This window comes from Chiloscyllium punctatum, chromosome 11 (assembly GCF_047496795.1).
Source record: "Chiloscyllium punctatum isolate Juve2018m chromosome 11, sChiPun1.3, whole genome shotgun sequence".
Classification (NCBI taxonomy): domain Eukaryota; kingdom Metazoa; phylum Chordata; class Chondrichthyes; order Orectolobiformes; family Hemiscylliidae; genus Chiloscyllium; species Chiloscyllium punctatum.
Window position 1 is genome coordinate 12,114,333 of NC_092749.1, and position 16,400 is coordinate 12,130,732.

Here is a 16,400-nt window from a genome sequence, read left to right on the forward strand (position 1 = left end):
AATCGATACCATACTCACAAAGAGTCATCAATGTTGTGATGTAGGGGACACTGCAGTCCCAGTGTGTGCACACCAAGCTCCCAGATAATCGGTCTATAAGGAACCCAAATGGGTCATGAATGTTCTTTAGGGAAGGAAGCTTCTATCTTTAATCAGACTGGACCTTTATGTGAATCGAGCCACCTATCAATATTCGTCACTTCAAAATGTCTTCCCACATTTCTCATTTTCATCTGTCAGCATCTCAGGGCAACGAAGGATGGAAAATAAATGACATTCTATTCAAGTGTGGTCACTCTTGTGCTGGAAGGAACATGGCGATCAATTTGTTCACAGTAAGCTCCTACCAACAGTCAGGTAATAAATTACCAGCCAATCACAGGATAACTGAGCTGCAGAAGCAGTTAGTTCTTTTATTGCATTGGAGGAAGAAAGGTTGACCAGTTAAAATGAGAGCGGTGTTTACCTGGTACAGATATGTAGTAATAGGTGATTCAGGTCATCCATATTGTCTACAACATCAACGTCTAAATCAAATATTTCCATCTCCACAGATCGCCGTTTCTTTGATACGACTTCACTCTCCAGATTGAACTGAATGTTGAGCTTTAGGAACAAAATCCACCAATCAAATTCTCTTCCTGTTTTGTTATAACACATGTGACAGTTTATGTGCACTACTTCAACAGGGTGGGAGGGGTGTTGGTTAGCTCAGTTGGCTGGATGGCTGGTTTACAATGCAGAGTAACACCAGCCCCTGCCCTGGCTGAGGTTCCTGTGAAGGACTCTCCTGCGTTCACAAGAATGATGACTTAACCCCTGAGATCAAGGTGTTGAGGAGAGATTACACAAGTTATGACTGTTTTCTGTAGAATTTAGAAAGTTAGGGGTGGTCTGATCAAAGACTTTGAAATATTACCAGGTAAAGATAAACTGTTGCCAATTGATTAGGAATTCTATGAGGAATAATCTGAGAATTAGGGCCAGACCATTCAGGAGAGATGTTAGGAAGCACTTCAACACAAAGGTGGTAGGTGTTCAGAACTCTCATCCACTTTGGATGTAGGATTAGCTGTTAATTTTAAACCTGAGACAGATTGTTTTTTTTTTGTTAGGTGATACGGACTGAAGGCAGGGTGATGGAGTTAGGACGCATATCAATCATTATCTCAATGAAAAGTGGAACCGATTCAAAGGGCTGAATGGCCTACTCCTGTTGTTCTGGTCCATCTCAACCTCTCCCCTTATTTGAGGCATGGTGACCTTCAGGTTAAATCACCACCAGTTGTCTCCCTCATGGAGAAGCAGCCTATATCTGTTCGGGCCATGGTGATGTTACCTAATTATTACAATGGTGTATCCTGATTTCACTGCTCACAATGAAGTCTCTATTTAGGAAAAGCAGACTAACTGATTGTTTTGCTGAACCCCGACATTAGTTCACAAACAATTGAAGTTTCTGATCCCAATCAACTTAATCTGGTGCCCTATCCTCACCCCAGTATCTTCGATCTCTTAGAAATTTCAACAGAATTCCAAAGGAAGCTATCGGGAAGACACGTCATTTTTTTTTTCCCATTTTGAAACTTTACCCTTCTCGAGATTCAAGAATTTCAGACCGTGAACACTGCTCCCATTTCATTCAAATGCTAGCAGTCGGTCACAATCCTCCTGCCCCAGTTATGTACCAGATACACTTGCAGCAGGTTTAGCAGTCTCCCCTATGAATGAAAATGTGTTTGGGGTTCAATTGTCCCTTGTGCATGTAGATACATCTTTTATGATTCAACACCCCCTCTTTGGTTTCCTCAAACCCCTTCACCACTTTACAGACCCTTGTCACGCCATTCCTGACTGTCCTCTCTTCTCCTGTAGTCACTCAATCGGTAATCTGCTGTTTCTGAATCTTATCATGGCTAATTCATTTAGAAGCGTAAAGTTTTATGACTCAGATGAAGGCTCTTTGGCCCTCCATGCCTGGGTCAGTTCTTTGAGACCATGATCAAGCCAGTCCCATTCTTCAAACGTGTTCCAAATCAAGCATTTATCTAATTCTCTTTTACAAGTTCAACTGAATCTGCTTCCACCATTCCTTCAGGCAATCCCTTCCAGACGATTAATCTTTTGACTAGATTACATTTTTTGCAATAAGTGTTATAAACGGCTGTCTTCCTTTGTAGGAGTCAAACTAACAAAATTGACAGTTTTAAAGCCCTGTCTGAGAATCCATTCCTATCGATGGCTCAGAAATCATAGAGAAAACACAGTCAGTGTCCTGTTTTTCATTAATGGTGGAATTTCACTGTCCTAATTTATGAAATCATAAAATTACAGAATGGTAGATTAAATCATGAGAGAAAAACAATCAATATAACATTCAAAACCACCCTATGGACCAATATTTGACGAGCAGAGCACTGCACTTCCTGTTGAATATTTGGAAAGGACCTTATTCATTTTATTACCTCGTGACTCAGTTATTCCAACAACTCCTGGCTGACCTCCCAAGTTCTACCCTTCATAAATGCAAGGTCATCCAAAACTCTGCTGCCTGTGTATTAGCACATAACAAGTCCCCTTTCCCTCACATGCCTGCGCTCACCAACATACATCAGCTCCCGATCAAGCGATGCCTTGACTTTAAAATTCTCACCCTGATTTGCACATGTGTTCACCTCCCCCTCCCCAACCCTCTCTGGAATCTCCCCCTAACCCACCAACCCTCTGGGATACCTGCTCTCACACAATTCTGACTTCTTTGTCTATCTGTAATTTTTTTGAAAATTCATTCATAAGATGTGGATATCACTGGCCAGGCCAATAATTATTGCCCATCCCTAATTACTCAGCGGGCACATGAGAAGCGAATTGCTGTTTCTCTGGAGTCACATGTAGGTCAGACCACAGAAGGATGGCAGATTTCCTTCCCTTAGGAGCATTAGTGAACAAGATGGGTTTTTCCAACAATTGGCAACAGGTTCATAGTCATCATTAGATTCTTAATCCCAGATTTTAATTGAATTCAAATTTTACCATCTGCCATGGCAGGACTCAAGCCTAGGTCCTCAGAACATTACTAGTACCTTTGGATTAATAGTCCAGTGATAATACCACCAGGCCACGATCTTCCCTTAATTAGTACAATCACTCCAAGATGTTTTTAGTTCCCAGAGCTAAAAGCTCTGGAATCCCCTCCCTACATTTCTTCACCTCTCCACCTCAATTCTCTCCTCTCAGCCACTTTGTAAACCCTTCCTGTTTGATGAAGTTAGTTGCCCACTTGGCTATCATTTCCAATGTGGCTCAGTGTCACACTTGATTTTACAATTGCCCCTGTCATTCACTTGAAATTCTAATGTAACTCTGGTTTGGTGCTAAGCATGGACTCAGCATAATATAGTTTTCTAACTTCACCCTAAATGCATCTATACCCCCAGCTTAAACTCTGAGTTCCAGCCTTGCCATTCTTTTGGGTAGGACAGACTCGATAGGCTGAAGGGCCTGTTTTGTACTCCCTGATTCTGCAATGTTTCACTGTGTTGAAGATGCTTTGTAAATATAAGTTGTTGTGTTGTTATTGTGGGGCAGTGCGTTGAACTGCAAGTATAGCCTTAAGTCAGGGAATCACTTCCCACAGCAAGAGGCCAATTGGCCCATCATGCTCTCACATCTCGGTGGTAGAGTCACACAGCTCCTAGCCCATCCTCCTGGATTTTATATCTCCCTGAATTTGTCTTTTTTTTCAATTCTAATTTAGAAGTTACTGCTGAATCTCCTTCCTTTGCCCTTTCAGAGGACGTGTTCTTGATTCCTGAGGGAGAGATGATGACGTTGGGGTAATGTAATGGGACAAGTAAGCCAGGGGTCTGTGGAAATGACCTTAGGGCACAGCCTCAAATCCCACTATGGCAACTGGGAGAATTAAGGATTGATGCTAAAGTCTGAAATATAAATCTCATTTTAGTAACGTCCAGTTCTTGTCACCCAGCTGCAGGAAGGATATTATTAAGCTGAAAAAGGTTCAGAAGAGATTTACCAGGATGTTGCTGGGAATAGAGGGTTTGAGTTATAAGGAGAGGCTGGATAGGCTGGGACTTTTTTCACTAGAGCGTAGGAGGTTGAAGAGTGACCTTATAGAGGCTTATAAATTCATGAGGGGCATGGATGAGGTGAATGGCAGGTGTCTCTGCCTTTGTGTGTGGGAGTTGTAAGACGAGGGGTCATATGTTTAAGATGAGACGATAAAGATTTTAAAAAGGCATTAGAAACATTTTTTTCTTTACACAAAGAGTGGTTGTGTGGAGTGAACTTTCAGAGGGAGTGGTGGATGGGGGTACAATTCCAATGTTTAAAAGACATTTCGATAAGTACATGAATAAAAAATGTTTGGAGGGGTATGGTGGTGGGACTAGTTTAGTTTGGAATTATGGTCAGCATGGACTGGTTGGACCGAGGGGTCTGTTTCTGTGCTGTATGATTCTATGACTAATGTTGACCGTGACAGTTTCCATCAGTTGGTGTAAAGTCATAGAGATGTACAACACAGAAACAGACCCTTCGATCCAATTTGTCTGTGCTGACCAGATATCCTAAATTAATCTAGTCCCATTTGCCAGCATTTGGCCCATAATCCCTCTAGACTCTTCCTATTCATTTCCCCATCCAGATGCCTTTTCTATGTTATAATTATACCAGCCTCTACCACATCCTCTGGCAGCTTATTCCATACACACATCACCTTCTGTGTGAATAAGTTACCCCTCAGGTCCCTTTTAAATCTTTCCCTTCTCACCCTAAACCTATGTCCTCTAGTTTTGGACTCCCCTGTCCTGGGAAAAGGACCCTGGCTATTCACCCTCTCCACACCCCTCATGATTCTGTAAACCTCTATCAGGTCACTCCTCAGCCTCTGACGCTCCAGAGAAAATAACCCCAGCCTATTCGGCCTCTCCCATAGCTCAAATCCTTAAACCCTGGCAATATTCTTGTAAATCTTTTCTGAACCCTTTCAAGTTTAAAAGCATCTTTCCTATAGCAGGGAGACCAGAATTGTACACAGTACTCCAAAAGTGGCCTAACCAATGTCCCTTACAGCCACATCATGATGTCCCAACCCCTATCTCAATACTCTGACCAATAAATGAAAGCATACCAAACGCCTTCATCACTATCCTGTCTCCCTGCAACTGCACTTTCAAGGAGCTATGTACCTGCACTCACTATTTCTAATAGTCTTGTGGTACTATGCAAACACTGAAAATAGGAGCAGGAGTAGGCCATTCAGCCCTTCAAGCCTACTCCGCCCTTCATTATCGCAGATAGATAGGATAGTGAAGAAGGTGTTTGGTTTGCTTTCCTTTATTGGTCAGAGTATTGAGAATAAGAGTTGGGAGGTCATGTTGTGGCTGTACAGGACATTCGTTATGCCACTGTTGGAATATTGCATGCGATTCTGGTCTCCTTCCTATCGGGAAGATGTTGTGAAACTTGAAAGGGTTCAGAAAAGATTTACAAGGATGTTGCCAGGGTTGGAGGGTTTGAGCTATAGGGAGAGGCTGAACAGGCTGGGGGCTGTTTTCCCTGGAGCGTTGGAGGCTGAGGGATGACTTCATCGAGGTTTATAAAGTCATGAGGGGCATGGATAGGGTAAATAGGCAAAGTCTTTTCCCTGGGGTCGAGGAGTCCAGAACTAGAGGGCATAGATTTAGGGTGAGAGGGGAAAGATATAAAAGAGACCTAAGAGGCAACTGTTTCACACAGAGAGTGGTACGTGTATGGAATGAGCTGCCAGATGAAGTGGTGAAGGCTGGTACAATTGCAACATTTAAAAGGCATTTGGATGGGTATATGAATAGGAAGAGTTTGGAGGGATATGGGCCAAGTGCTGGCAGGTGGGACAAGATTGGGTTGGGATATCTGGTCGGCATGGACCGAAGGGTCTGTTTCCATGCTGTACATCTCTATGACTCTATGACTCATTATGATCATGGCTGACCATCCAACTCAGTCCCTTGTTCCTACTTTCATTGTATACCCTCTGATCTTTAAAGAAACTCAGCAGGGGGGTGGGAACCTGTGTTGCAGTTCCAGTACTCAGGTGTAGGGGAGTAGGGAGGACATGGACAGGATTTCATGGTCACAGGAGTGTGCTGGCAGACAGCAAGCTGGTTTGAAGTGTGTCGACTTCAAGCCAGGAGTGTCCAGAATAAGATAGGTGAGCTTGTACCTGGGACTTCAATGGTGTGGCCATTACTGAGACATGGATAGAGCAGGGTGAGGAATGGACGTTGCAGGTTCCAGGGTTTAGATCTTTCATTAAAAACAGGCAAGGTGGTAAAAGAGGACAAGGTGTGGCTTTGTTAGTCAAGGATAATATAACGGTGGCTGAAAGAGCATTTGGAGAGGACCAGTCTACTAAGGTGGTATGGGCTAAGGTTAGAAACAGGGGAGGAAAGATCACACTGCTGGGAGCTTTTTGTAGACCCCAGCAAAGTTCCAGGGATGTGGAGGAGAGGATTGGCAAATCGATTCTGGGCAGGAGTGAAAGGAACAGGATGGTCATTATGGGGGACTTTAACTTCCCCATCAGTGACTGGAACCGCTATAACTCTAGTACGTCGGATGGATCAGTTTTTGTCCAATATGTGCAGGAAGGTTTCCTGACACACTGTGTCAAAGGGCAGACAAGAGGGGAGGCCACACTGGATCTGGTGCTTGGTAATAAACCAGGCCAGGTGTTTGATTTAGTGATAGGTATGCACTTTGGAGAAAGTGACCATAATTCGGTTACATTTAGTTTGGTGATAGAAAGGGAAAGGTACATGCCACAGGGCAAGAGTTATAGATGGGGAAATGGCAATTACAATGCGATTAGGCAAGACTTAGGATGCCTAGAATGGGCTAGCAAAATGCAGGGGATGGGAACAACCAAAATATGGAGCTGGTTTAATGAACAGATATTGTCTGTCATTGATAGGTATGTCCCTGTCAGGCAGGGAGGAAGTGGTAAGGTAAGGGAGCCGTGGTTTACGACAGAAATTATAAATTTCTATAGTATTATAAATTATAAATTTCTATACTTGTGTGAAAAATAAAAGGATGATTAGGGTTGGAATAGAGCCAGTCAAGACAGGAGTGGGAAGTTGAGTGTGGACCCTGTGGAGAGGTGCTAAATGAATATTTCTCAGCTGTTTTCACTCAGGAAAAGGACAATATTGTAGAGAAGACTCAGATAGTGGCTATTAGACTTGAAAGGATTGAGGTTAGTAAGGAGGAAGTGTTATCATTATAGAAGGTGTGAAGTCCACTGGGCTGTATGGGATTTTTCCGAGAATCACTGGGAAGCTAGAAAGGACATGGCCGAGTCTTTGGCCTTGATCTTTGAGTCATCTTTGTCTACAGTTTAGCACCAGTGGACTGGAGGATTGCAAACGTTGTGCCCTTGTTCATGAAGGGCAGTAGAGATGACCCAGGTAATTATAGACCAGTGAGCCTTATGTCTGTTGTAGGAAAAGTTTTGGAAAGGATTATAAAAGATAGGATTTATAATCATCTAGCAAGCAACAATTTGATTGGAAATAGTCAACATGGATTCATCAAGGGCAGTTCGTGTCTCACAAACCTCATTGAATTTTTTTGAGAAGGTGACCTAGCATGTGGATGAGGGTAGGGCAGTTGATATGGTGTACATGGACTTCAGCAAAGCTTTTGATAAGGTTCCACATGGTAGGCTTTTGGAGAAAATGCAGAGGCATGGGATTGAGGGTGATTTAGCAGTTTGGATTAGAAACTGGCTTTCTGAATGGGTGGTGGTTGATGGAAAATATTCAGCTTGGAGTCCGGTGCCATTTAGATAAATGACTTGGATGCAGGCATAGGTGGATGGGTTAGTAAGTTTGCAGATGACACTAAAGTCGGTGGAGTGGTGGACAGTGTGGAAGAATGTTGCAGGTTGCAGGGGGACTTGGATAAACCGCAGAATTGGGCTGAGAGATAGCAAACGGAGTTCAATGCAGCTAAATGTGAGGAGATTTACTGTGGGAATAACAGGAAGGCAGAGTACTGGGTCAATGGAAAGATTCTTGGTAGTGTGGATGTGCAGAGGGATCTTGGAGTCCATAAATCCCTGAAAGTTGCCATCCAGGAGGATAGTGCTGTTAAGAAGGCATACGGTGTGTTAGGTTTCATTCATAGAGGGATTGAGTTCCGGAGCCACAATATCATGCTCCAACTATACAAAACACTGGCGTGGCCACACTTGGAATATTGTGTACAGTTCTGGTCGTCCCCATTACAGGAAGGATGTGGAAGCGTTGGAAAAGGTGCAGAGGAGATTTACCAGGATGTTGCCTGGTCTGGAGGGAAGGTCTTATGAGGAAAGGCTGAGAGACTTGGGTCTGTTCTCATTGGAAAGAAGGAGGCTAAGGGGGGATTTGATAGAGACCTACAAGATGATCAGAGGATTAGATAGGGTAGCCAGTGAGAGTCTTTTTCCTAGGATGATGACATCTGCTTGTACGAGGGGGCATTGCTGCAAATTGAGGAATGACAGATTTAAGACAGATGTCAGAGACAGGTTCTTCACTCAGAGAGTGGTAAGGGTGTGGAATGCCCTGCCTGCCAATGTAGTTAACTCAGCCACATTAGGGAGATTTAAACAATCCTTGGATAAGCACATGGAGGATGATGGGATAGTGTAGGGTGATGGGCTTAGATTAGTTCACAGGCCAGTGCAACATCGAGGGCCGAAGGGCCTGTTCTACGCTATATTGTTCTTTGTTCTATGTTCTCTGATCTGTCTAGTCCTTATATAATGCTGGAAAATCTGCCCTGCAAACTCCCTGAGGCCTGAACATATTTCCTCAAAGTATAGCACCTGTAAAATGTCAGCCGCCATTAATGACACAGCGTCCAGAGAATGTTCTGAACAAGTGAGAAGGTTACAGTACCTGAAAAATGGCCAATCCTTGACCCTGTGCTGTTACTGTGAGCAGCATGGGCTGCTGAATTCCAATCTGCATCAAACAGAAGAAAAGGAGGGCATTAGGTGAAGTGCAACACTGAGAGCTCAAGATGCAGTAACAGAGAAAACAATTTGGAGATGCCGGTGTTGGACTGGGGTGTACAAAGTTAAAAATCACACAACACCAGGTTAGAGTCCAACAGGTTTAATTGGAAGTGCACTAGCTTTCAGAGCACCACTCCTTCATCAGGTGGTTGTGGATATGTCAACATTTGTCTTGCTAACACCAATTGTTACAGTTAACCTGAGAATGCAACTTATAAAAAAAAAGTTTTGTGATTTACATATGAAAGAAGTGAAACTATCATGGTGTTCGAACAGATGAAAGATTCAACAGACAATCAAGGTATTTTTCAATGTATAATTTCAGTTACATCACACTGTAAATTTTTGCGATAAATTCTGTGCCTTACAATTGTGTTCTCCACAACCACCTGATGAAGGAGCGACACTCCGAAAGCTAGTGCTTCCAGTTAAACATGTTGGACTATAACCTGGTGTTGTGTGATTTTTAACTAGAGAAAACGATGCTGATCAGAATCATTCTGAATGTGAAGAAGTTCCAACATTGCTCCATCTCAATTAAGGTGTAGCTATTCTACTAGATTAATTAATCCAGAGGGTATAAGCTGTGGCAGTAAACATTTTCACCTCGGAGTAATTAAATCACAGGTTCCTTCCAGAGCTAGACATTCATGTCAAGAACATTCTAGGGACCAACAATAAATGCTTCCCCAGTCAGTCGCATGACTGAATAAAAACAATTCACTTTTCACAGCATTGTGAGGCTGTGGAGTGCCCAGGGTTTTTCATTACTCATTGCCAGGATGAGGGCATCTCTGGCTGGGCCAGCATTTATTGCCCATCCCTAATTGCCCAGAGGGTAGTTAAGGATCAACCACATTTGCTGTGGGTCTGGAGTCACATGTAGGCCTGACCAGGTAAGGATGGCAGTTTCCTTCCCTACCTCACTCTTTGACTCCCCATGGGACTGCAGCAGTTCAAGAAGGCAACTCAGCATCACCTTCTTCAGGGCAACCAGTTGGCTGGATGGCTGATTTACAATACAGAGTGACACCATCCCCTGCCCTGGCTGAGGTTCCCGTGAAGGACTCTCCCGTGTTCACAAGAATGATGACTTAACCCCTGAGATCATAGTGTTGAGGAGAGATTATACAAGTTACGGCAGTTTTCTGTAAAATTTAGATATTTAAGGGGTGGTCTGATCAAAGACTTTGAGATATTAACAGGTAAGGATAGGTTGCCAACTGATTAGGAATTCTGGGGGAATAATCTGAGAATTAGGACCAGATCATTCAGGAGAGATGTTAGAAGGCACTTTGACACACAAAGGGTGCTAGGTGTTCAGAACTCTCATCCAAACTGGATGTAGTTGTTAATTTTAAACCTGAGGTAGATTTTTTTTGTAAAAGGATATGGACTGAAGGCAGGGAAATGGAGTTAGGACACAGATCAATCATTATCTCATTGAAAGGTGGGACAGGCTCAAAAGGCTAAATGGCCTACTCCTGTTCACTCCCTGACTCCCCAAGGGACATGGATTGCAGTGGTTCAAGAAGGCAGCTCACCATCACCTTTGTAAGGGCAACTAGGGACAGGCAATAAAGGCTGGGCCCAGCCACTGATGCCCTCGTCGCACAAGACAATAAAAACCAGTCAGGTGGGTGATGGGTGGCACGGTGTCTCAGTGGTTAGCATGGCTGCCTCCCTGGGTTTGAGCCCACCCTCAGGTTACTGTCTGCGTGGAGTTTGCACATTCTCCTGGGTGGATTTCCTCTGAGTGCTCTGGTTTCCTCCCACAGTCCAAAGGTTAGGTGCAGGTTAGATGGGTTGGTTGTGCTAAATTGCCCATCGTGTTCAGGGGTGTGCAGGCTGGGTGGATTACCCATAGGAAATGTCAGGTTACAGGTATAGTGTAGGGAGTGGGTCTGAGTGGAATGCTCTTTGCAGGGTTAGTGTGGATTCGAAGGGCCAAATGGCCTGCTTCCCCACTGCAGGGATTCTATGATTGAATGCTCCCCACTTGCCGGGATGGGTGTAGCTTCAACAACACTCAAGGACCTGACACCATCCAGGACATGGAATGTTAAAGTGGAAACAGGGTCAAATCCTTCGAGGCTTGAGTATGTGTGTGGTTGTTGTTGAGGATAAATGGGTGGAAAACTTTATTTCTGATCTTTGTAATCCGATCGTTTCAGTTAGTTCTTATGGGTAACATGGTGGCTCAGTGGTTAGCACTGCTGCCTCACAGTGCCAGGGACCCTGGTTTGATTTCAACCTTGAGTGGCTGTCGGTGGGGAGTTTGCATGTTCTCCCTGAGTTTGTCTGGGTTTTCCTTGGGTGGTTCAGTTTCATCCCACAGTCCAAGGATGTGCAGGTTAGGGTGAATTGACCATGCTAAATTGCCCATAGTGTTCAGGGGTGTGTAGGTTAGGTGCATTAGTCAGGGGTAAACGTAGAGTAATGGGTCTGGGTGGGTTACTCTTTGGAGGGTCAGTGTGGACTTGTCGGGTTGAAGGGCCTCTTTCCACGCTGCAGGGATTCTATGATGTGTATGGTAGAGGTAGAGACATTTCAGAAGCATTTAGACGTGCACCTGTGAGGACAAGACCATAAGCTAAGTGCTGGAAAATGGGATTAATACTTCTTTGACCAGTACAGGACTCAATGGGCTGAAGGGCCTTTTTCTGTGTTGTAGATCTACATGAGTCCATGGCCCAATGGTGTAACATAGTTTGTGATTTTTTTAACCGCGTAATGAACTTTGATGCTCTTTTATTCAAAGTACATTGGCAGGCTCTTGCAGATGTACTCCAGTAACTGACCACAACATTGCGCAAACTGCAGGATTAACACTCCTGGTCTGTCAAGTCAGGTTTCGCCTGACTTGCTGTGCATTGTCATCAGCTGGATTTGTAATGGAGATGGCACATTATTGTGTACCTGCACGCTCTGAAGTACAATCGCGTTGGTGGGGTTGATGGTGAAGTTTGCAGGCGCAGGTAGCCCTGGTGCTGTGACCGACACCGTGAGATTCATCATAGGAGAGAAGATCTGAGCTGCAAACTGAGACAAGGCCTGGAGAGCCACCACTGTGTCCTGAAACCAAGAGAACATTGTAGAACCTGAGAAACAACCTGCGATGAGACTCTCAGAGAAAGGTGAATCATGGGAAGGGAGGTTGGCTGCCGCATTCCCTTCTTTCGTGCGCATTCCAACAAACCGAGTTCTGAATCTGAAACTGGGAAGTGGGGCCAACCCGCAAGCAACGCGGGCAAGATCGAGAAACATATCCCACAGGAATGTGGCTCTCTCACCGAACTCCCTCCACCCCTGTGCAGCTCCAGCTGGACAGAGAGCCGAGAGAAATTGGGGTTTTTTTAGATTAGATTAGATTACTTACAGAGTGGAAACAGGCCCTTCGGCCCAACAAGTCCACACCGCCCCGCCGAAGCGCAACCCACCCATACCCCTACATTTACCCCTTACCTAACACTACGGGCAATTTAGATTGGCCAATTCACCTGACCTGCACATCTTTGGACTGTGGGAGGAAACCGGAGCACCCGGAGGAAACCCACACAGACACGGGGAGAATGTGCAAACTCCACACAGACAGTTGCCTGAGGTGGGAATTGAACCCAGGTCTCTGGCGCTGTGAGGCAGCAGTGCTAACCACTGTGCCACTGTGCCGCCCTTTTTTTTTTCTGTGTAAAGAAAGATAGCATGGGTTATTCTCCTCTGAGCAAGATGGAGTCAAGCAGAAATTGAGAAGTGGGATTCAACACAACGAGAGGCTCTGTTGAGTAAATGAGAAGGTGCACCCTCGGCCAATAGAGGAGAGACGGTTTTAAGATGATCAGAGGGGTCTTGGGAAGGAGAAAGGGGTGGGTGGAGCGGATGGATGACTCGTTCAAAGAACCAGCGCAGTCAGGATAGGCTGAATGGCCTGCTGTTGAGTAACATAATTCTACAATTCCACTGCATACACCAAAACAAAAGCAAACACAAGGAATATGAATCAGGAAGAAAAGCAGAAATTGCTGTAAAATCTCAGTAGGTCTGACAGAATCTGTGGAGAGAAAGTGGAGTCCACACCTGGGGTCCACTGACCCTTCCTCAGAACAGGGGCATGGAGACAAACATTAGCTCTGCTTTCTCTCCACGGATCTACTGAGTTTTTACAGCAATTTCTGCCTTTGTTCCAGCATCTGCAATTCTCCGATTTCTTTCTGGTTGGATGTGAATCGGTGGGTAGATTTTACCTGAGTTGAGGAGAAGCCTCCGAGATGGTTCCTGCGCTCGCTGAGCCAGTGCATAATGGGAATGCCATCCAGGAGCAAGCCCTGCTTCAGGTGTGACAACAGAGCATAGGCAGCAACCTCGATATCTGACGAGAGGGCCTGGTGACTCCATCGGTAGGATGGTGTGTTCACAGGAGATGACCAGAACCTTCCACCATCTGAGACAAGAGAGGAAGGTGATGAGCAATACTGACTCAGGATTGGCCTGGTCTGAAGGCAATGGCCTTGTGGTATTGTTGTGTGACTGTTAACCCAAGGACCTAGATTCAAATCCCACCACAGCTGATCATGGAATTTAAATTTCATTTCTTAAAAATCTAGAGTCTCGTGATGACCATGAATCAATTGTCAGGAAAATTCTATCTGGTTCATCAATGTGCCTTGGACAAGGAAAAAGCCATCCTTACCTGGTCTGGCCTATATGTGACTCCAGACCCACAGCAATGTGGTTGACTCTTAACTGCCCTGTGGGCAATTAGGGATGGGTAAAAAAAGGCTGGTCTTGCCAGCAATGCCCTTATCCTGTGAACAAATAAAGAAATAAGTTCTGCCTTGGCCCATTTCATCCACAGAGGAAATTGTGTGGATTGATTCCTGAGTAAAACAGGATTCATTTTTGGGGGGGATTTAGTGAAGGGCAATGGAAATGTTCTCCCTTTGTGATAAATAGGTGTCATTGGCATAACAACTTACATTAATGTAAAGGGATTGAACTTAGTTGTGAGCAGACTACAAGCTAAGTCATAAAGAGGGGTAGTGAGGCAGGTGACCAGTTGGTCAACAATGTAAGTCCAAGGAACAATTTGGGGGGGGCTAAAGGAGGCGATGTTTAGGGAGGGAACTCAAGAGATTCAGCCCCAGCCAGCTCCAAGTACAACTGTCAACACTTCAGAGAAAGAAAGTGAGGCTGGACAAGAATGTTCAAGTAGCTCACCACCATCCGAGACCAAATCAGTCTGTCTGGTCAGGAGACCATCCAACAGTTTAAACATTCAGTGCTCCCACCATCAGCACACAGTGACTGCAGTGTGTATCATTAACTGGACACAGAAAAGAACTCTGTCAATTCCTCAACTGCACCTTCCAAAACCTACAGCCTCCACTATCCAGAAAGACAAGCTGGTGGACTGGATCAGCACCATCGATTCCACCTCTGTGTGATGGGAAGTCTTTCAAGGGGCAATTGTATCAATCTGCAGAGGGAAGGCTCCCATCACTTGCAGTCAGATCATCGGGCACGTGACCATTACCCATTACTGGTCATAGCAATGTGCATTGTGACAGTGATCCCCAGGGGATATGGCCAAATGCAGGGCAGGCAGGACTAGTTTAATTTGTGACAGCATGGACTAGTTGGACCAAAGAGTCTTTTTCTGTGTTGTATGACTCTATGACTGCATTTTTCATTAGGAAACTGTAGGCAGGCATCTCTGCATATTCATAAACATCAGATAGCTGTGGATCACAATGTACATAGTTAATGAAAGACATCCATGGTAACGATGGGGCACAGAGCACCCTGCTGAAACAAACAAGAGTAGGGCTTATGTAATTAAAAGTAGGGCCTTCGATAGTATTGTAGAACAGAGAGATCTGTGAGTTCAGGTACATAATTCATTGAAATTTGTGGCACAGGTAGACAGGGTGGTCAAGAAGGTATATAGCAAGCTTGCATTCATTGCTCAGACCTTTGAGTAGGAGCTAGAACATCATGTTGAGGTTATACAGGATGTAGATCTCTTCTGGAGCACTGTGTCCACTTCTGGTCACCTTGTCATGGGAAGGATATTGCTAAACTGAAGAGAGTTCAGAAGAGATTTACCAGGATGTTGTCAGGACTGGAGGATTGAGTGATAAGGAAAGGTTGCATAGGCTGGGACTTTTTTAACTGGAGGCTGAGAGATGCCCTCATAGAAGTTTATAAGATCATGAGGGGCATGGATAAGGTGAATGGCAGGTTTGTTTTCCCTAGAGTGGGGGATGTCAAGACTAGGGGCATATTTTTAAGGTGAGAGGAGAAAGATTTTAAAAAGGCATGAGGGGCAATTTTTGTTTTACGCAGAGTAGTTCATATGTGGAATGAATTTCCAGAGGAAGTGATGGATGCGGGTACAACGTTTGAAAGACATTTGGATAAATGCATGAATAAGAAATGTTTGGAGGGATATGGGCCAAACGCAGGTCAGGTATAACTAGTTTAATTTGTGATAGCATGGACTGGTTGGACCAAAAAGTCTGTTTCCATGTTGCATGACTCTATGACTGCATCCCTCATTCGGACACAGAGACAGAGAGCTGAAGCAAATCTGCCTTTCTACGTTCAGTGTTTAATACCCAAAGTCCAGTGTTTAAATCTGATCAAAGACAATTCCATACCATTGATAAAAACTTGTGTTATTTCAAGATGCTGACTTTCTACCATACCTTGTTTATCTGCCCGTTGATTTAACTCATTCAGGGCTTGTGTTGCGTAGGTGCTGTTGGCCAAGGTTAAAGCGTATGTCACAAGAGAGAGGGTGTAGTTGCTGCTAATTCCATCTTGCAGCTTGGTTTCGAGATACCTCACAGCACTTGACACCTGGCCTAAAACTTTGCTCTGGAAGAAACAGCATTTAAATCATTATCAAGTATATTCAAGGCGGAGGCAGTCAGATGTTTTAATGAGGGAAACAATCAAGGGTTATGGGAAAAAGGCAGGAAAGTGGAGTTGAGGAATATCAGATCAGCCATGATCTCATTGAATGGCAGAGTAGTCATGAGGGGCTGAATGGCCTACTTCAGCTCCAATGTTTTCTGGCAAGCGAGGGTTACAAATGGATATTTGTGTTAAAATATTGAGGGAGTCTAAGAGGGTTTGTCCAATAATTAGCATGTCTCCAAACTCAGAAATGTCAAACTGGATCATAGTGATGATAATCAACTAGCGATGGGCACTATTTTCTCTTATCTCTGTTGTCCATCGTTTTCTGGGGCTGGCCACTAACATTTCTATCAGGCGATGGGGTTTCACACGTAAGGTCAAAGTGTTCGTTCTTGTCAATATTACGTACAGG

At 44.4% G+C, this 16,400-nt stretch overlaps 1 protein-coding gene across 1 annotated transcript in view; it reads right to left on the reverse strand.

The window, feature by feature from the left end:
• The window catches only part of cd109 (CD109 molecule), a 140,374-nt gene that overhangs the window by 12,193 nt on the left and 111,781 nt on the right, over positions 1-16,400 (reverse strand). Inside the window, exons 26-30 of the mRNA XM_072580292.1 lie at positions 15,772-15,943; positions 13,309-13,505; positions 11,987-12,142; positions 8,949-9,014; positions 467-606 (exon numbers count right to left, since the gene is read on the reverse strand). Coding sequence (XP_072436393.1) covers positions 467-606; positions 8,949-9,014; positions 11,987-12,142; positions 13,309-13,505; positions 15,772-15,943 — 731 coding nt within the window. The remainder of the gene's footprint in view (positions 1-466; positions 607-8,948; positions 9,015-11,986; positions 12,143-13,308; positions 13,506-15,771; positions 15,944-16,400) is intronic.